This window comes from Thamnophis elegans, chromosome 4 (genome assembly GCF_009769535.1).
Source record: "Thamnophis elegans isolate rThaEle1 chromosome 4, rThaEle1.pri, whole genome shotgun sequence".
Classification (NCBI taxonomy): Eukaryota; Metazoa; Chordata; class Lepidosauria; order Squamata; family Colubridae; genus Thamnophis; species Thamnophis elegans.
In genome coordinates, this window is record NC_045544.1 from 102978369 (window position 1) to 103000815 (window position 22447).

General features: G+C 43.3%; 1 protein-coding gene across 1 annotated transcript in view; it reads right to left on the reverse strand.

Moving 5' to 3' along the window:
* The window catches only part of LOC116507756 (neurexin-1), a 106261-nt gene that overhangs the window by 19037 nt on the left and 64777 nt on the right, over positions 1 to 22447 (reverse strand). Inside the window, exon 4 of the mRNA XM_032216083.1 lies at positions 17380 to 17818. Coding sequence (XP_032071974.1) covers positions 17380 to 17818 — 439 coding nt within the window. The remainder of the gene's footprint in view (positions 1 to 17379; positions 17819 to 22447) is intronic.

Here is a 22447-nt window from a genome sequence, read left to right on the forward strand (position 1 = left end):
CTTCATATGTTTGAGGAACTACATATCATAATAGTGAAATGTTTCCACTACTACATAAAATAACTTGAATGAAAAATGGCCAAAGAACAATCCAGAATAATTAAAAACAACTTAAAAAGTAACTAGTATGAGTATGAAAAAGGACACCATGGAAAGCCAATTGAAGAATCCACAATTTGTTTTCTTATCAGATGGTATCCAAACCAGGGCCTCCCCTGATATTTTCAAGATACATGTGAAAAGAAAACAGTGCTAGGATCAAAACATGATCAGAGAGTTTCCAACTGTTTCTTATATTGAAATAATTTGATTTTAAACATTAAATATGAATTTAGATTAAGTATTCTTCTCTAAGCACATGTGCATAAAGTCCTGTTCTTGGGGTTTATGGAGCAGCAGTAGATGAACAATCTTTGACCGACATTGCCATTTAGAACCATCATAATCTGTTATTTTAGTTATTTAACATTTGTGACACAGACTGTTCCTCCTAAAATACTGAGACAAATAAGACCTAATTAAAAAATGAGATATCTAAATGGATCCAACTCCTTTCCCCTAAACTTTTTAAAAATATTTGAAAAGTTTCATTTTCATCAAAGTTTCTTAAATATTAGGAGTGTCAGTTGAAGGATATTTGTTTAAAGTTATGCCTTAAGCCAGAGTAACCATGCTGCAAAAAGTTAGTTACTCTAGCAATTTATTCAAATTTGTAACATTTTCCTAAATCACAATTGCAAACCTAAATATTGCCAATTGTATAGGCAGTTTTTCAAAAATTTGCTTTCATAAAAGTAAACTTTAGAACTAAACAGGATGTAATTTCTTAGGAGATATGCATAAGGCTGCAATAGAATAGAACTGTTGATTAGCACTAGACTCTCGCCAGCAAATTATGCCAAATTCATAAAAAAAAGTTTACAAAGTTGAGAAAAATGAAAGAAGCAGGATCTAAGTCTAAATTTTCAAAGTATACATTTTAACTCAGATTTGTCCTGGTGTTTAAACATAGATCAGTCAATAACTGACATTGTTAATTATATAATACAGTACTGCCAGCTGGAGCTTTCCTCCAAGAGGTCTTTTATATCCTGTTTGCAAACTTTGGCCATGCTAACACACACACACACACACACACACACACACACAAAACACACTTTTCTAGTCATTATAATTTTACCTGAAAAAGCAAAAGTTGCATTAGAAATTGACGCAAAGGAAAATTGTGGACAAAATCTTAATATCTGGAGAATGGTGTCCTTGCACATATTAAATATGAGCCTCTGAAGTAAAAGTGGGTTAAGTCCTGCTATCAGGCCTGCAGCCATCTTTTCTTTTGGGTCTTTAGCCTGCCATACTTTCTATTATTCTGCTATGCATTTTCTACTGTGGGGAAATGGGAGGGGGGGATTGTAAGAAGTCACATATTATGTAGTCACAACAAAACTATTTCTAAAAAAGCCATGGTCATCCTTTGTCTCTGCACCTCTGCACCTGACCAGAATTGGATGGGTAGAACTGCCAGCATGGCAGTAGGAGATTTGACCATGTGATGGACTTGTGAGTATGGGGGCAAGTTCTTGAACGTTCAAATGGGTGGGGAAAACCACTTTCAGATTCGGGTTTTCCCAGATGTGCCAACATAAATTGGAACTTTGAGCAATACTTTGCCTCGGACTCTGATTTACTTTTGGATGCTATTTGGAACCCTGACACCTGCCTTTTCTTGTGCAATCACATCTCCAATGGCCTGAGGGAAACTTCCTCTTCCATTATAGATCTCTGACAAATTGGAGAATCCTTTTTTTCCCTGAAGAATCACTAATTTAATTTCATTGCCTACAACTTTGATGGAGAATTTTGAAATAATATTTGTCTCCAGCTCTTTTTCATTCTCCTAGAAAAAGTCAGTTTTAGGCATGAACCATGAAATGCAATATATAACTCTATATATAAATAGGCACTTTTAATATATAAAAGGCATGTTCCATATAATTCCATATTTATTTCATAACCCCACTAAAGTGTTCGAGACCTTCTGTAAACTCATTTTCATTTCTGCCAACTTTATAACGGTAAGAAGAGAGAGAGAGAATACTATGAGGTAATTATTTTTCTCTTCTGCCCATAAATTGGAGAGTGCAAAAATCATCATTCAGTCAATTTAGTGCCTTAAGCTACAGCCACTCTTGGAGTAGTCAAAATCTTCCCATCTATATCTCACATAGAAGGGAACAATAATTTATAGTATTCCTTCCCCTGTGTTTACAAAACACAAGTAGTTATTGACTTCTGACCATAATTGGACTGGAAAATTCATTGTTAAGCCGTGTAGCTATTAAGCGAGGTATCATGTGACTCTAACTTGCTACATTCCTTGCCTGCTTCTTCGTTGACTTTGCTTGTCAGAAGGTGGCTAGGAAAGTTACAATGGCAATTATGTGATCTGCAATCATCATAAATGCAAGCTGATTGCCAAGCACTTCAGATAGCAATCATGTGTTCATGGGGATGCAGCAAAGTCATGTGCAAGAACCTGTTGTTGCTTTTTTAGCACCTTGCAACTTTGAATAGTCAACAAAATGAATGGTTGTTAGTCAAGAACCTGTACAATGAAATATGCTTATTTGGCCACTTTGAATAAAAAAGCAAACAAAATTGGTGTAAGAACAAAGCTATTTATCAAAGTATCAATATTTTTGCTTATTATTTCTCATGCAAAACTGTGATGATGGCATAATACCATGCTTTTGCAACAGATGCTCTCCCAACAGCTGCAACCAAACAGAAATATGTATGTATGTATGTATGTATGTATGTATGTATGTATGTATGTATGTATGTATGTATGTATTGGGGGGAGAAGTAGGGAGAAAGCTATGGCTCATTTGAACTCAGAAGGCAGGGAGGCAGAGAAAAACAAGAAGGGGGAAAGGGGGGAAAAGCCCTGAAGAGCACTAGCAAACAGAAATGTTGCAGTCTTGGCTCATCTACTTAAAGAACTAGGTAGCAGGAGCAATACTTCACTGATCTGGTCTAAACTGAGAACTTAAGTAAGGTTAGGCTTGGCAAGTGCTTGGATGGGAGGCCTCCAGGAAATCCTAGAGGTATAGTGGGAAACACTATTAGTAATCAAGGACCGCTTCTACATTGTTGCCAAGAAAAATGCATTGAGGTGTCTAGGCTGTCAGAAAAAACAGAGACTACACCAAAGATTTATCTTATCATGGCGGGGAGGGGGGGACAGCATTTTACCAGTTCCTGGTTGTAACAAATGCTGGATGTGAAAGGACCAAAGCTGAAAGTAAGGTAACAGGTCAGTAATACATTATTCAAAACCATCTATATCAGAATCACAATGAGATAGTTACCGGAAAACAATTTAGTTGTCCATTGTTTGTGGATCTGTTATTAGTAAAACAACAATCTTTCTTCTGTTCCTACATTTAGATGGGAGGAAGCTTAAGACTTGGAAATATTTACCATGCTTCTTTAATGGAATATAAGCTAATTTAAAGTTCTCTTTGAAATATAAAATCTATACTTAGTTAGACATAAAGGTGATGTCTTTTTTGTATGCTTTTAACGTAGGGGTGTGTGTGTGTCCTGTGTGTGTGCATCTGTGTGTGTGGTCTATGTTTGTGTGTTTGTGCATCTATCTCTACTAGTGGATCATATTGCAACATTTTGCAGGATGCAGATACATGAATATTATTCTTGCTCTCCTGGAGTTTGATCAATAATGGATTCTGGGATGCCAGAAAAAAAATGTAAAAACAAGAAATGCAGTGCAGTGCTAAAGGACAAAAAGGAAAGCCCAACAGGTTAATCAAAAGCTCTTAGTGGTCCTTTTAAGCTCTGTGAAAGTGCACAGCAGTAAAATGCAGTTCTCATTAATTATTTTCTGGGACTAGCAATTCATCTGGGACAAGGTCTTGTATATCAGAACATACTTTTATTTATTTTAGGCTTAGGGCTACATCTGATCTTTGAGTGATATATTAGTGGATGCACTACAAAAAAATAGGTGAAGCCAAGACAAATAAATTGTTGGGATCAGAATAGAAATTTTTGATTTACTTCAAAATTAAAGCAATATACTTAATGTGAGTACTTTTTATATTTTCCAAGGAACTTCAGGGTTTTGGGTAGCCATGCCCAAGGCTTTGAGAAAATTTGTTTAGTCGCTAAGTCATGTCTGTTTCTTTGCGACCTCATGGACCATAGCATGCCAGCTCTTCCTCCCTCAGTTCTCCATTATTTTCCAGAGTTTGCTCAAATTTACTTTCATTGAGTTAATGACACTATCTAACCATCACATCCTCTGCCATCCCCTTCTCCTTTCCCAACATCAGGGTCTTTGCCAATGAGTTCTCTCTTCTCATTAGCTGGGCAAAGTATTTGAGCTTCAGCTTCAGAAACTGTCCTTTCAAAGGCTGATTTGATCTCCTTGCAGTCTAAGGAAATCTCAAGAAGCTTCTTCAGCACCATAATTTGAAAGTATTGAGGGAGAGAGTTGACATGCAATTTTATAAATCATATCTAGGCAAAATTAACTGCCTTATACTGAATCTAAACATTTACCTGTTTTTTTTAAATACTGCTGTGTTTAATTAATATTGTCAAAACAACAACAACCACCCTTTACCAGTGTATTACTTATTTCACCAGGTTATGGCATTTATCAAAAATTCATCTGCATAAGTATTCATCACAAATTTAACAGCACCACCATGTTTTTAAGTGTCATCAGAGCAAAAGCTCTAGAATTCCAAAGAAGTGAAAGTAGCTATACAAGTGAAATTAATAAATGATTCGAAACTTAAAACAGAGATTTGAAATCATTAAACAGTTGCAGTTAGGCATAATAAATCTAAATGGCAGTTTTCTCTATCTTTTACAACTTGTGGCAATCCAGATTTTTGCAGCACAGATGCAGTAAATTCATATTGCTCTCTTTAGGTTTACTTTATATTATCTGTTTTCTCCCTGCGGAGTTTTCTCTGGATATTCAATGCCTACTTTTCCAATGGTGGAACAAGACAATGATGATGATGATCATCATCACATCAGCAGTAACTAATTAAGGACAAAGATGTCTTGATATTTATTTGCTGCCCAACTAATTCCTAATATCGTTCAGCAGACAAGGTAGCAATACATTAACATCTGTAATTATCATAGTATGCTTCCCAGAGTTACATTTAGTGAAATGAGTAGCTATACAATTTTAATTAATAAACAAAAGCTGGCTGGGTCACTTTATACCAGTCATTCATTCTCAATACAATTAACATCACAGAATTGTTGTGGGGAAAATAGGAGGAGGAAGGACTATTTGCTGCCTTGAGTTACTTATAAAGTAATAAAGATGGGATAAAAAACCCAAATGAATGAAAAGTAAATAAATAAACTAAGCCAGCTATAGAAGAGCTCTCCTTCCTGGGTCCTATTTAATATTTTGAAGTGAAGGGTGTTGAATACTAGCGCGGGAAATACAAGCGCGCGAACAAGGACTCTTCCTGATTGGCTCCCGGGCAGAGCCGGCTCAATCCTCGCCCTGATTGGTCGAGCTACAAAGGACTCTTCCTGATTGGTTCCCGGGCAGAGCCGGTCCAATCCTCGCCCTGATTGGTCGAGCTACTCGACGCCCCATTGGTCCCTCGCTCAAACCTGGGGGTATAAATGTAGGGCGCGAAATACGCCTCGTTGAATCGTTTCCACTATGAGCTGAATAAAAGTCACTTTCCTCATACTTCTTGTCGCGTCCTTCCCTTCGCTCCAAGATCTAAAACTGGCGACGAAGGTGGGATCCCGATTCCCGCGACCACGAAGAAGAACAGCCAGCTGCCACCGCGTCTGAACCAGCCAGAACGCTATCGTCAGACCGAGAACTCCGGCAGCGAACGCGAATTTTTCTTCGTCCTTCCTCTCCCCTCTCCGGCCCCACACCACGATGGCGTCATCGCTTCCTCCTTTCGCGCCATTCGGCGGAGCCACCGGAGAATCATGGGACGGATTCATGGAGCGGTTCGAGTGTTACCTGATCGCTTCGAAAAACCAGGCTCAGACCGATGAGGAGAAATGCAGCTTCTTCCTGTCCTGCTGTGAGCCGTCCATGTTCGCCTCTGCGAGAGCCCTGGCCGCCCCGAGGCCAGCATACAAACTTGGGTGGGCCGAGCTGATGTCCAGGCTGAGGAACCACTACGCTCCCTCACCCTCTTTATTTGCACGCCGTTTCGCTTTCCGCCGCCGAGTACAAAGGGCTAATGAATCCATTAGCCATTTTCTGGAGGCCTTGCGCACTGTGGCCGCCCAGTGCGATTTTGCAGACCTGGAGGAAAACCTTGCGGAGCAGTTTGTGTGCGGAGTCCGCGACGCACACTTACGCGGCCGATTGCTCCGGAATCACAAGATTACCCTGATGCAAGCCGTGGAAATAGCGCGAGCCGCCGAACTCTCCGAGCAATCCACGGCCGACATGGAACGCCTCCAGCTAAACCCCCCCGCACAAACCGTCGCGGGGCCGCTCGCCCAGACGAACCTCGTCGACGATCTCTCCCCTGCCGAAAACGAGGAGGAGGAGGAGGAGGAAATCGTCGGCCAGATGAGGCTGCAGCCCAAACGGAGGCCACCCCAGCAACCACCGGCACCCGTTCAGCCGGCCTCAAACGCACCTTGCCGCGGATGCGGCGGCCGCCACAGCCGCACAGCCTGCCCGTACCGTTCCGCCGTCTGCCGCCGTTGCCAAGGAGAAGGACACCTCGCCAGAGTATGCCGGGCTCCCCTGCCAGCCCCGTCGTTTATGCAGCCCAGCGACCAGCGCCCGGCACCACCACGCCGCCTGCAGCCACGTCCCGCGAGGCGCACTGAGGACTGCCACTCAACCTACCAGCCCCCCAGCGCCGACTGCGTGGTCTACCAGGCATCCCCCGTTCCCGCCGGCCACCGGAAAATAAGCACCGCCGTCCGTCTCGAAGGTCAGCTTTGCCAAATGGAGGTGGACTCCGGTTCATCCCGTTCTCTCCTATCTTGGGCTTTGTTCTCCCGCCTTTGCCCCGGGGTCCCCCAGAGAAAGCTGCGCCCCGCCAGGGTCTCCCTCCTAGATTACCAGGGAAATGGGATTCCCACAGCTGGGTTATACCACATCCGGGTGGAATATGGAAATTTTAAAGGGAAACTCCCAGTTTTAGTCGTAAGGAACAACCTGCCCGCTCTCCTGGGGTTAGAATGGTTCTCCGCTTTGGGCCTCACCATAGAAGGGGTACACAGGGTAGTTTCCCTCCCCGTAGATAGCGTCCTAGACGAGTTCTCAGATGTGTTCGACGGGAAATTGGGTTGTTACAAGGGTACCCCCATTTCTCTCTGCCTCGATCCTCAGGTCGCCCCCGTTAGGCTAAAGGCACGCAGGGTCCCTTTCGCATTGAGAGCAAAGGTAGATGCGGAACTCGATAAGTTAATTGAACAAGGGGTACTCGAGCCCGTAGATCACGCCCGCTGGGAAACCCCCATAGTCCTTCCGGTCAAGCCCGACGGATCGGTGAGGATATGTGCCGACTACAAGTCGACCATCAATTTGGCCCTACAGGCAAACCCGTATCCGGTTCCCGTAGTACAGCACCTACTCCACTCCTTAGGACAGGGCCGCATTTTCGCTAAGCTAGACATGGCACAGGCCTACCAGCAGCTTCCCGTAGACGACGATGCGGCTACAGCCCAGACTATCGTCACCCACCGCGGAGCTTTCCGTTGCCGCCGTCTGCAATTCGGCGTCTCGGTCGCCCCTGGGATTTTCCAGAGCCTCATGGAGCGGTTGCTCCACGGGCTCCCAGGCGTCGTTCCCTACTTCGACGACGTCCTGGTCGCAGCCCCCAGCCACTCGGAGCTCCTGAAAACGCTGCGGGAGGTCCTCACACGTTTCAGGGAGGCGGGACTGAAATTAAAGCGCAGCAAATGCGAAATTGCAGTTCCCAAGGTTGAATTCCTGGGGTTCCTCATTGATGCCCAAGGCATCCACCCCACTCCTTCCAAAGTTGCCGCCATCAAAAACGCACCCGCACCCACCTCTAGGGCGGAGTTACAAGCATTCCTGGGGCTCTTAAATTTCTACGCCCCTTTTATCCCCCACAAGGCGTCACTAGCTGAGCCGCTACACCGTCTACTTGACCGGTCAGCAGCCTGGAAATGGGGTAGCCGTGAAGCGCACGCGTTCGCGGCTATAAAGGATATTTTAACTTCATCGGCAGTCCTAATCCAGTACAGCGATAGGATGCCTCTAATTCTGACTTGCGATGCCTCCCCCTATGGCGTAGGGGCGGTGCTGAGCCACGTCCTCCCAAACGGCTCAGAAGCCCCCATAGCCTTCTATTCCCGGACACTCTCCTCCACGGAGCGGAACTACAGCCAAATCGATAAAGAAGCCCTGGCTGCAGTGTCCGGCATTAAGCGGTTCCATGACTACCTTTATGGTAGAAAGTTCACCCTAGTCACGGATCACAAGCCCCTCCTGGGGCTACTGGCGGGTGACAAGCCGACTCCCCCCATCTTGTCCCCCCGCATGACACGCTGGACAGAGTTCCTAACGGCGTACTCGTATACGCTGTTATACCGTCCGGGCAAACAGCTAGGACACGCAGACGCCCTGAGCCGCTGCCCCCTGCCAGAGACGGACACAGCCCACGTGCCCGCGCTCTCTGTTCTGTCCATTGCCGAATCCGACCTCCCCGTTTCTGCCACGGACGTGGCAGCCTGCACAAAGGCTGACCCCGTCCTATCTCAGGTCGCTTCATGGGTTTTGAGGGGGTGGCCCACGGAAAAGGTAGCGGAACACTTCCGCCCATTCAAAGTGCGACAGGCCGAACTCGCCCTTCACGGGGGTTGCCTTGTCTGGGGGGATAGGGTAGTGATCCCTACAGCCCTACGAGCACGAATCCTGCCCGCACTCCACAAAAACCACCCAGGCATAGCACGAATGAAAGCCTTAGCCCGTAGCTACGTATGGTGGCCCTTGTTAGACACAGAAATCGCAGACTACGTAGGCCGATGCAGGATCTGCCAAAACTCTAGGCCGAATCCCCCCATAGCCGCCCCTCGAGAGTGGGAGATCCCTAGAGGCCCATGGTCCCGTTTACACATCGACTTTGCCGGCCCCTTCCACGGCCGGAACTTCATGATAGTGGTCGATGCTTACTCCAAGTGGGTGGAGCTAGTAATCATGACCTCCACCACAGCAGAGAGTACAGTAAGGGCCCTCCGTAAGATGTTCGCTACCCATGGGTTACCGGATGTGATAGTCTCCGATAACGGGCCCCAGTTTACCTCCACCACGTTCCAAGAATTCCTGGCCGAACAGGGGATCAGACACGCGGCCACAGCCCCCTATCACCCAGCTAGCAACGGCCGGGCGGAGCGCGCAGTTTGCTCAGCAAAAGAAGCCTTGGGCCGCATGGACCAGGGCGACTGGCAAGAAAGAGTAGCGGCCTATCTCTTGAGCCAGCACTCCATACCCTGCCCAACGACCAACAAAAGTCCCGCGGAGCTCTTGATGGGTAGGAGATTGCGAACCCCCCTAGACAGGCTCCATCCACTTTACGCAGGAGATCCGCCAAGCAACCTGGGGGCCCTTCCGTCCCACGCGTTTAAGTTAGGGAATCCTGTATGGGCCCGTTCCTTTTCCGGGGATCCACGGTGGGTTCCCGCAACCATCACAGCTCTGACCGGCCCCTGTTCCTTCAGGGTCGGCCTGGCCGACGGGACACAATGGAGGCGACACGTGGACCAGTTAAGGCGTCGCCTTCCTGCGGAAAGAGACGGCCCCAGCTCCCCAGAAATCTGCTCTCAACAGGAGCCACCCCCATTGACTCCTTTCCCCACGGACCGTTTCCACCCGGCGAACGGGGGTCAAGCCGTCGCGAACCTTCCGGGCAGGCGCACCCCAGCTGGCTACTCCTTTCCGCGGAGCCCTTCTCGAGACTCTGAACCTACACCCCAACCGGACTGCACGGGGCCCCTACCAGACACCCCGTTGGCCACAGAGACGCCACCCCAGGCGGACGGACATCGGGCACGGGACCCGGAGCCAATGCCCTCTCGCGGGGCCGCGCCGTCGGCTCAAGCCCCCACCACGGACACGCCTCCGCCAGCGGTTCCCCCCCCGTCGACGACCGCCGGGGAACCACGGAGATCGGGACGAGAACGCCACCGTCCCGCCTACCTACAAGACTATGTTTGCCCCTCCTAAAGGAACTCTATGACTGGGGGGGGAGGGGTGTTGAATACTAGCGCGGGAAATACAAGCGCGCGAACAAGGACTCTTCCTGATTGGCTCCCGGGCAGAGCCGGCTCAATCCTCGCCCTGATTGGTCGAGCTACAAAGGACTCTTCCTGATTGGTTCCCGGGCAGAGCCGGTCCAATCCTCGCCCTGATTGGTCGAGCTACTCGACGCCCCATTGGTCCCTCGCTCAAACCTGGGGGTATAAATGTAGGGCGCGAAATACGCCTCGTTGAATCGTTTCCACTATGAGCTGAATAAAAGTCACTTTCCTCATACTTCTTGTCGCGTCCTTCCCTTCGCTCCAAGATCTAAAAAAGGGAAGTTGAGAATCTTTTCCAAGTTGATTGCACAGGAGAGGCAATTCCTGTTCTGTGAAGACATTCCCAAGTTACTTTGGATGTTGTCTCCTGAATTGGCTATTCTGGATAATTTCTGTCTTATCCCCAACTTTTGCTTTGACAATTTCAAATGTTGAAGAAGGTTGTAAGACATACATTACAGCAAATTTGGGTGAAGCTGCTATTTCCATTAACAATTCATTTCTGGGCTTCTGACAAAAATGGCATTAGATGGTCTGGCAGATGATGTTGGTTAGGGCCTGGATAAAGGAAGTATAATCTTCTGGTCTATGACCTTTGATATCATTTATCCTTCTGAAATGCCAGAGAAGGCTGGGGATCTGAGGCCCTTTTCTACAGTGATTTCAGTTTATCTTCCTCTTTATCTATACATTCATCCCTTCAAATTTCCTGCCTCTCAAAAATCAGGTGGTGATTATGTATTTGTCCCCCAACATCTAAATCTAGAAGAGGTGGATGTTCTAGCATTTAGGACATGCTGCCTTCAAACAGGGGTAGGCTGCTGGGAGTTTGCATGGGTTCAGGCAATCCTCTAGCTAGGATTGTGCCCAATTTTGTGAACCCCCTAATGCCACCCCTGGCTGGCCATGCCCTTCCCTTCCTTCCCCTCCCAGGATTCTCCACATGGCCTGTTTATCATGCCAGGTAAGTGCAGGGCTCGCACAGAGACTCAGGGAGGGAGGGAAATGGGCATACAGGAGGTTCCAGAAGTCTAAAAATGAGCCTGTTTCTGGACTCTGGAGGGCCTCTGAAGCCTGGGGGAAGCAGTTTTTGCCCTCTCAGAAGCTCGAGGAAAACTACCCCTAGCAGACCACTAGGCCATGCCCACCATAGCCATGCCTACCAGCAACGAGGCAGCAAATCTGTGGGTGAAATTTTTGAAGCCCACCCCTGTTTCTAAATGCCGTATTGGGATGAGTTAACAAGGGATTAGAAGCTGTTTCCCATTTTCAGTTTAGGAATAGCTATCCCCTTTGAATTGGGTTTATTAAAGGTAATCCTCAATTTATGATGACAATTGAGTCCAAAATTTCTGTTGTTAAGTGAAACATTTGTTAAGTGAGTTTTGCCCCATTTTCCCCCCATTTCTCTTGCCACAGTTGTTAATCATTGCAGTTGGTAATTTAGTAACCTGGTTATTAAGTGAATCTAGCTTTCCCATTGACTTTGCTTGTAAGAAGTTTGCAAAAGGAGATCACATTATCAGGGGACACAACAGCGATCTTAAGTATGAACCAGTTATCAAACATCTGAATTTTGATCACATGATTATGGGGATGCTGAAAAGGTTAGAATCGTGAAAAATGGTCATGTCACTTTTTCAACGCCATTGTAACTTTGAACGGTCACTAAATGAACTGTTCTAAGACAAGGACTACCTCTATTTGAGCAGTGATTAGGAATAAAGCACATATCCATGAGTGAACCTAGCTATTTCTAGATGTGAAGAAATAGGCGGTTTTTCCTGATTGTGTTTTATTTTTATGCATTATAAAAGGGGAGGTGAAATAAGGGGAGGTGTTTTTCCAAATACACCTTTTTTTCCAGAAATTGCTGCTAAAGTGCAAATGCAATCAATATACTTTTGTATTTGTGTGTGTAGATAGAATAGAAGAAAGTGAAGGAAGAAGAAGGAGGAGGAGGAGAAGGAGAAAGAGAAGAAGAAATACAGAGGGAGACATAAAAAAACAACCTTCCTAGATGGCGTGAGGGGATAGAGAAAAGGAAAGAAATACTTTCAACAATGCAATGGATCTATGAAAAATGCTACTTTGATTGAGATTGTGATTATTCCAGGCCTCTAATTGTATACTCCGAAAAAAAGCCATGAGCCTCTTTCCACCCTATAATTTCTAGCACTTAAACTGGAATTCAGATTTTAATTCAAAAATGCACTGACATTTTAGCTGTTAAATGTATGCTTAGCAGTGAAAACAAACTGTTTATATAGTCTGGCTTACACTGGCATGTACAAGTAGAATTTGACCATATTAAATTTCTTGTCTGATTCAAAAACACAATCATGATTTTCCAGATGTTTGAACAGCAGTTTGGTTAAGGAAACCCTTGTGAAGGGTTTCCTTCTTTTTTCTTTTAACATTCTGAAGAGTTGAACAAAACATTGAAGTGCTCAAGTAGCCTCATAACACAATGATTGGTGCTATTTTAACAGGTTGCAAAAGCCACAGACAGCAAAGCTTTGCCGAATGCTTTTGTGGGATTTCTAACCTCTTACTTTCACCTCCTCCCCTCTGCTTTACCTGCAAGGTTGGCAATGCAGCAACAGACAAACATTTCCCATAGGTATGAGTTAATGAGCCTCTTCAATTATATTCATTATCTCAGCAATTTCATTTTAACAAGTCTGCTTTCTAAAATTGAGACTTGGCAGTGACATTACATTAGGCAGTAGCAGAGGAAATGAAAGGAAATAGGGACAATGTCAGCTCTGTTAAGATGCCACTTTTGTCTGAATTGTCCCTCTTCCATTGCTTATCCGACAGTCATTAGCATTTCCACTATCTACCACCATACTTCAGCAGAAGGAAGAAGGGGAGGGATGGCTTACTTTGGCTGCTGTGTATGTCCTTTTCCTTACTATACTGGTAGAATAATCAGTCACCAAACAGGGGTGTCAAACTCACGTCAGCATCATGTGATGTATTGGGACTTTTGTCACCTTTGTTAAACCGGGTATGGGCATGGCCAGCCCAGCCTGAGTTCTGGGAGCTTGACAGCCCTGGCTTACAACTTTAAATGAAGGTATGATGCTGAGCAGGACGTGCACTCACTAGAATCAGGGGAGGCGGGGCCTCACCAGTCTCCTCAGGAAAGGAAGGAATTTTAAAGATTTTTAAAAAATAATTAAGGCCAAGCTAGTTGCTACCGGACTTCAACTCACAGTGATTTGGAGTGTATATAGTGTTTAAGTATAGGAGGAGGCCAGAGAACTCGGGCTTCCTTTGCATAAGGATTTTTTTGCCTTTTAAGGGTTAACCAAGGGTTAAAAAGCAAAAAAAAAAATATGCAAATGAGGCCCATAGTTCTCGGGCCCCTTCCTGCAGAGGGCACATGGTGGCTCTAGGAGCCACTATCCTAGCCTGCCTGGCCCTGGAGCCTAGCTAGACCGAATCTGGAATTTTGGCGTAACTGGAAGGTATGTGGGTCAGAGGGAGGGGAGAGGAATTCAATTTATTTGTAATTTAATTAATTGTAATTTGTTTTTATTGTGTGTGTGTGTGTGTTTCTTTCTTAACTTCACTCAAACAAACGCTCTCAATTTGAGAGAGAGTTTGATTGAGAAAAGAGGGAAGGACCAGACGCAGGGAGGGGAGCCTTGTTTGTTTGAGAAGAGAGGGGCAGCCCTCTCCCCCCCATCCTGCTCCCCTCTTCCTTTCCTCCTCCTCCTCCTCTCCCCTTTCTTCACCGGCTGCCACTTCGCCCCCTCCGCCTCCTCCGTCCCCCCCGCTGTGTCCGCCAGGCGTCTCGCGTTTATGGCGGGCATAAACGTGAGATGCCTGGCAGACACAGAGGTGGGGATGGAGGAGGTGGGGGGCGAGGAGGAACCGCGGAGGCGAAAGGCGAAGAGGGGTGAGGGGGGGTGTTTGCAGCCCTGGTTCCATCTCCCAGCAGCCCCAGGAGGAAACAGCAAAGAGGTGTGGGGGGTGTTCCAAGAGGCCCCCTACCCTTTTGGAACTCCGCAAGCCAGGCCTGCAGCGGCAAGAGGATCCGCTCTGCTTCTATCGCCCCCCCCCCGCTCCAGAGAAGCCAGCTGGGCAAGTCTCTGTAGCCCCGGTTCCATCTCACAGCAGCCCCAGGAGGAAACGGGTCAGCCCCGCTTCCCTCCCCGGACTTTCTGGCAGTGGAGGACAGCATTCTGCTCCCTCTTCCAAGCCCCGAGTGGCCAGCCTTTTGCCTCGATGGCTCTCGCTCCACCCTTGTCTGGGCTCCTCCTCGGCAGACCTGCCAGAGCTCTGGGAGAAAGCAGCAGGTGCGTGTCTGGAGCGATACTGCTGCTACTCGTGGGAATCGCTAGTGTCGAAGATGGAGTTGGGGCCCACGCCGCTCTCGGGGTTGCTCAGGCAGCAGAGAAGGGTGCAGCCGTCGCCCGCCAGCAGGGCGTGTCAGAAGGCCTGCGCCCCTCCCTGCGCCCTGTGCGTCGAGATGAGTTCCATGGCTGCGCCTCTTCCCCGGAGGGAGATGGACGATCTCCCTGGCGGCGGGGGACTTTAACTCTGCAACACCTGGCCTGGCGCCTGGGGAAGGGCAATGCCTGGGCCGGCAGGAGCAGCATTCAAGTGCGCCAAGGGGAGCCAGCGTGGGGAGGGGGCTTCCCTGCCCAATCGGACTGGCCACCGAGTGAGCGCTTCCTCAGCCAGGGGACCACAGGAGCCACTGCAGCCGCTCCCTGGGGAGGACCTGAACGCTCGCCCTCTTCTCCCTCATGAAGTGTGCACGCGCCAGCCGGCAAGATGAGCGGGCCTCCACTTCAGGGCCCTGGCGGGAGGACTTTAAAGTCCCGACCCGGTCCCGCTCTATGGCGGACACCACTGGGGCCCTGCCACTACTTTAAAGCCCCGGCAGCAGGGCTTTAATGTCCCGGCGCCTGCGTCACCATAGAGCGGGTCCTGGTTCCGCTCTATGGCGGATGCGGCGCTGGGGCTTCAGCGGGACTTTTGCTCTTGCCTCACTGGCCATGAGGCTCACCGCATGTCTCTGATGCTGAGCATGCTTTCATTTGTGATTACCTGCAATTTGTTGCTTCATCTGAAACAAGTTAAGTTTCTTGTAATGTAACATATTTTTCGGAGTATAAGATGCACTGGAGTATAAGACGCACCAAGATTTTGAAGAGGCAAATTAAAAAAAAGTTTTTGCACTCTGCAGACCTTCCAAAAATGGCTTTAGGAGGCTTGTAGAATGCTCCAGGAAGGGGGAGGGGGGCAAGCAAAAACAGTACAGTTTTTGAGAAAATGGGCCCATTTTTTTGACAAAAAAGGGTATGCATAACCTTTAGGAGGCTTATAGAGTGCTCTTGGGGGCTGGGGGGGGGCAAAATTGAGCAAAAAATGGCCTGTTTTTCACTCGTTTCACTCTGTTCCTGAGAGCAGGGTTTTGGGAGGCTAAATAAATGCTGTATTCAATGTATAAGACACACCCAGTTTTTCAGCCTCTTTTTTGAGGGAAAAAGGTGCATCTTGTACTCCAAAAAATATGGCAATCTGGTTTAATCCTAACTTGTTCATAGAAACTATTTCCAATTGCCTGTAGTTTCAAATTCAAGCAAAATAAGTGCAATGAGATGAAAATGAAATCGATTTCTAACATATATTTCTTGTTTTGCACTTCGGCTGGAAAGCTAACCAACAGTGAGATAAGCTTAAGATTTAAAAAATAAGGCACTAAAATGTTGTTGAGTGTTAATAGAGGAAGCACACAGTATGATTTCACATATGAAATAAACAGGCTTAAGATTAAAATATAGGACTTTTACTCTCTGACAGCTAGAAAGCCCTTTTTATATTACTTTTAAATAATAAGGTGTACTTTGGAAAATAATATATACTAACATCTATGATCCTGATAATAAAGCTGCCTATTATTTTCCACCAAAAAGTAATACAGAGATCCATACACATAATCTTGTAACTTTATTTTTATGCAATATGACATTCTGTGGCCAATGTCACATTAAATCAGATCTGGTTCAATAAAAGTTTCAACTATATATTTCAGTGATTGCCTTTTGCAACCAGTCTTCAACTCCATATTCATACAAAAAGTTTCACAATTCAAGACTACAAGTTACACAGCCACTCCATAAACAAACCATATCCACATTTTAGCATTTCTCCAGTGATAACATTTTTTTTTGTGTGTGTGTGCCAAACTGGTAGTAATGCTGGAAGCAACTCACCCCTGAGTTATACCTTTTTCTCCCCCAGAAAACTGATGTGCCAAGAAGTGTGGAATGCTTAGATGTAAAATTTATGTGCTATTTTATTTTTACTGGTTATATTTTAGTAGAAGCATCCCACAAAATAAATTGTGCACATCTCATAATGTAATATTTGTTGGGGAAAACTATTCCTATGAAACTCTGATTCAACTCTGATTTGATTTTTTTTCCTCATCAGAGATTAATCCATACAATATATGAAGAACTTAATAGTACAACTAACAGCAATCAAAATGTAACTGTATTTTATCATACATACAATTACATCAATGATATTTTCTAATGTTTTATTCATATATAGATGCATTTCCTTGATGCATTATGATTCAATCAGTGCAATTGATCATTTCTTTTTTCAACAAAGCTAAGATTTTTGAAAAAAAAATATGAATAGTGAACAACTACTAATGGATGAGTTCTGTACCTGAAAAAAAATAGAATCATTTCATGTGTGATGTGAAGGATACTAATAGTTCACAGGTCTTTTATGTTATTTTTTTTAATTATTATTTTTATATTATTCTCCATAACTCTTGTGTTGGGGCTGTATATGGGAATTACATTTAGTAATTACTGAAAATACTCACAAAGTAAGTATCATTTGATTATCTGCTGAGTATTGTTCAAACTTTCCAATTTGGAAGACAATTAAAAATACTAATTAACTATTTCAAAATATAAATTGCTTTGCTGTTCTAGAATAATACTGAACACAGTACACATTTTTCTCTTTATTTTTTATACTATGAAGGATTTAAAGGTCAGGAGCATTTTTGTCAAAACTTACCAGATCGTCCGTCTCTTTGAAAGTCAACATGGTACCACTCTCCATCATTCACTTTTTTCTGCAAAGCTTTTATTTTAATTGTTCCCGATCCCATGTCTAAAAGCAGATAGAGGTGCCCATCAAGCATTTCAATGGCAAAGAAGTCAACTTTAACCATTTGTGGATGTTTGGCATCTTTCTGATGTCGTGGTTTGCCATGGCTGAAGAGAATCAGCCCATTGGGTTCAGTAGTGCGAAAGTCAAAGGATATTGAGCCTGTTTTTTTGGCATTCCATTTAGGCAAAGAAATAAAGGATTCTGGTGTTTCAAAAGTGATTGGATCCAAGGTTGCCACATTTTCACACTTAAATGCCACGACACCATGGATCTTCATCTTAGGATCTCCTTGTTTGGCCAGTCGAGACAATTCCAGTCTTACATCATTGTTTTTATAAACAACCTACAAGCAAAGCACAGTAATTACCAGAATGGATTAAACTGTATAAATCAGTTTGGATATTAATTACATTCTTACTTTTTATAAAGTTTCATGTTATCAGGTTAAATAACACATTTTGTAAATTTCACATAAATTAGAGCATGTCCCTCTTTCTCTCTGAAGCCAAGTCCTGAACCTGAATTTCATCTCTAATTGGAATTCATTCTGCAATTTAAACTGTGAAAATTAAATGACAACAAAATTTTAGTAAAATTTGGTTTCTCCAGTTCATTTTATTAAGTATTGAACTAAACAATAGCTAAATGCATTTGTGGGGCTGGGGCTTTAATTCTTTATCCCATCTCTCTATTAAAGATTACAACTTTCTATTTAATATGGAATAATATGCCAATATAATAATAGTAAATTGTAAAGTTCCACGGACACAATATCACATCTATACAAATACATGGCATACATACTTCCTTAGGTACATACATACTTCATTAGGTACAAGAATTAAGACATAAATACACTCTAGGAAAAAATAGCACAATGAAAAAAATAATATCAATTAATGGGTGAATAATTTAAAGATTTCCTCTTAATTTCTATAATTAAACTCTGCAGTTTGAATCTGGGTTGATTTCAGAGGTGGGTTCCTCTCGGTCCTGTCCGGTACGCCAGAAGAGGTAGTGAAAATTTGGCGTACCGAACTGGACCAGTAGTAATGGTGGCATGGCCATGCCCCCGAACCTCCGTCAGAAGCTTTTTTTTTTTTTAAACCCTTTTTCCCTGCTGGTTCAGGAAAGGGAAAAGAGGTTTCAAAAACTAAAAGAGAGGGGAGGAGGGAGGGAGGAAGGAAAGGAGAAATAAAAAGAAAGAAGGAATCTCACTTTTTAACCAGGATTCAGCAAAGTAGAAATAAATGCTGTTGCTTTAAATCGCAACTGAGCATGCCTGGCTGTGGAATTCTGGGAGTTGAAGTCCACAAGTTTTAAGGTGGAAAACTTTAAATTGAAACCTGCTTTAAATTGAAAAAGGAAGTTTGCAATGTGAAATTCAGTAAATTGTTTCTGGGTCAACTGAACAACAAACTGGATAAAAGGTAGGATTCTTATATGGTTCTAAGTTTTGGGGTTTGTGCAATATGGGCTTTATGTTTCTAAAAGGGTTTGGATCATTCCCTGCTTGTGAAGGGAGCCAAACTTTCTATAGCCTCATTATCTCATTATCCATCTGGCAGACATGTGGAATGAGCCTTTCTGGGAGTAATATTCTACGGGGGGGGGGGGGGTTGTTGCTTCCCACAGAAGGGAGGGAGGGAGGGAGGAAGGAAGGAAGGAAGGAAGGAAGGAAAACAGCACAGCAATTTAGGGCTAGAAGACTATTCAGAGGTTATCTAGTCCAACCCCCTGCTGCGGCAGGAAACCTTACATTGTCTGTATTATTTTGGTACCTCTAACAGAGAGGAAAATTGCCAGAAAGGAGAAGGGAGTTTACTAGGACAATCATCACTGGTTGATTTATCCCAGCCTAGAGCCATTCATCTATAAAATCTTTCTTAGCATCCCTAAAATGTTATTTTAGCCAAAATTCAAAACATTCAAAATATTACAATTCCCTCCACCACCACCACCGCAGTCCATAGCTAAAAGAAAACTGTTCATCAGAATTTCCAAAATGCAACAGTTTATTCTAGACTTAAATATATATTTTATGGTTAATATGCACTCCTATAAACAACCATTTTTACTAGTAGCTATGGCGGCCGGGGGGGGGGGTAGCTATTGACCACATGTCCTGAATTTCACTATGTTTTGTTTCAATGGATGACTTTCAGTTCTAGGAAACTGAGAATTTCTTTTTGATCCACCTGACAAATACTGCTTATGATTTTAAATACCATTATCATGCCTACCCTTTCTCTCCTTTAGTCCAGCCTAAAAGGCTTTGATTTCTGTATTCTTTCCTTTTAGGAGAATTACTCCATCACTGACCTTTTCTGTATGCGTGTGCATATTTTATACTTTATACTTTTCTTTTTAAGATAGTGATTAGAATTGTAGTATTTATCATCTATCTACCTATCTAGCTACCTACCTATCCATCCATCCATCCATCCATCCATCCATCCATCCATCTCCTCCTATAGGTATATATAATGGTATTGTGATGTTCTTTTTCAATTCCCTTTCTAAGATTCCAAACATGTTTTTTTATATGTTTTTTTATGTCAGTTGCACACTGGATTGACATTCTAATTGATTTGTCCACTGAGACTACAGACCAATGTCTTGCTTAGTTATTCCGAACAAAAATATCATTACTGTAAAGATGAAGGTTGCTTTTTCATGGTTAAATTATTCATTTTATACTTTTTTACATTTATTGAAATTATAGCACTTAGAAAGTATAGAAATCTTATCATTGGCATTCAAGCATATTCCCAAACAACTAACCTGGAGAACTATGCATTATAGTAACTATTTCAAGCTGGACAAATACATTATATAATATGGAAGTCATAGGGTGTCCATATCCCTATATGAGATATTATTATTTTTGTAGGGACAAAAATATGTGTCTCTGAATATTGGATCATAGTGAAGGTACTTTTCCTCATAATCACCAAGGAAACTAAACATATTAGTTGAAATATGCATGGCTACAGTAAAACAATAAGTAAGGTTGCTAATGCTATATACTCTCCCATATTTGTTCAACCTACATGCTGAATATATATTAAGAAAACTGATTTGGAAGAGAATGCGATTTTAAAACTGAATGACAAAACATCAGCTATATTTGTGTCAATAACCTCAAAATACAAAGAAGCTTAAAACTCTACTAATAAAACTCAAGGGCCATAGTGAACAAATGGGACTAAAATTAAATATAAAGAAGACCAACTAACAACAATTGGTATAACTACAATCACCCATTGAATTGCCAAATAAAATATTGAAATGATGGATAAAATGATACTGAATAGCTTCTTCCTTTTCAGATCAAACATTATGAGTGGAAAAAACTCTGGGAAGACTTGTTAATCCCAAAATATCCCACAGACTGGCACATGACAGAACAACCATAAAGTTATTGGAAAAGATATTCCAAGCTGTAAGATTTTATGCCTGCATGCATTCATACATATATACATACATATTTATGTAAATAAATATTTACAAAGATCAAACCGTTGCAATAAATTGTATTTACAATGACACTCTATGGAGGCAAAAGTTGAATTTTTGAAGAAGAATATGTATGAATTGACCATTGGTGTTGGAAAAGAGTATTGTGGATAGCCAAAACAACAATAACAACCCAACAACAGACCATTGAACAAGTCTTCCCAGAGTTCCCACTCAAAGCAAAAATGACCTGGCTCAAATTATCCTACTTTATGTGAAAACCTAGCTCTCTAGAGAAGATGCTAATGAGAAAGGTGAAAAGAAAGACAAGAAGATGACAACCAGTTATCAGATAAATGGATTCAGTCACAGTGGCAATGGGTGTAATACTGAAGGCCTAAAAGTTCAGTTTAAGGGAAGAGCATCACAAAGAAAATATATGTGATCACTAAAAGTTGATACCAACTTGTTAGCACATAATCAGCATATTCAAGTTATTTTTATACTATAAAGCAGAACTTTAGGTATGCTCTCACCAGACTCTACAAAAGTTGTGATTCAATTGTAATTTCAATGTGCCCAAAATAGAAAATAAATACATATTAGCAGATAAATCATATCCACTAAACAAGTTACAGGAGCATGAATGTTCTTGGGAGCTGGAGCAATGGCTTGTTTTAACTTAGGAGGTTTGGGGCAGGATGAAGCAAGAATTCCCATCAATGTGAAAACAGATCATCCATATGTAGTAATCTAAAAGAAACTATCAGCTTTACTTGAATTTGAAATAAAACAAAGCAGAGCAAAAAATGAATTGCCTCAACTTTAAAGCAGACATCATGGATTCGATAAGATCCAGAATTGATCCCAAAGGGTTGAAAAATATTTATTTATTTACTGTGTTTACCCAAAAATAAGACACGGTCTTATTTTCTTTTGACCCATGAAATAAACATCTGGCCTTATTTCTGGGGAGTTCTTATTATTTTTGAGGTACAGAAGGTGGCGAGCGTGGTTACCTCATGGCTGCTGCTGTGTTGCAATATTTTCAGGGAGGGCTTATTTTAGCACATGCGCTCAAAAGCCCGATTGGGCTTATTATCCGGGGAGGTCTTATTTTCAGGGAAACAGAGTACATGGCTACCCATTTCACAAAACATAAATGTGGGTTGTGTACAATAATTAATTAAAACAATAAATATATAAAATATATTGTTAAAATGTAAAGAAAAGCACAAAAAGCACAAAAGAGAGTAGATGTTAACTGAATGTTAATGTTTAAAATGTTGCTATAGAAATGCTCTTAATTAGCAGTGTTGGGAGGATATTCTGATTCCGGTATGTATTTATGTGTATTTACTGTATATTCAGTGACTAACAAGCTGATCTGTAGGAACAGGTTGCTGCAGCACAAGTAAAGGCCATTAATATTTTTTAAGGGCAGAAACGCATCACATTGTCTTCTATCCACCTCATGGCTTGGATCTAGCATAAATTGGGCAATCTGATTCAA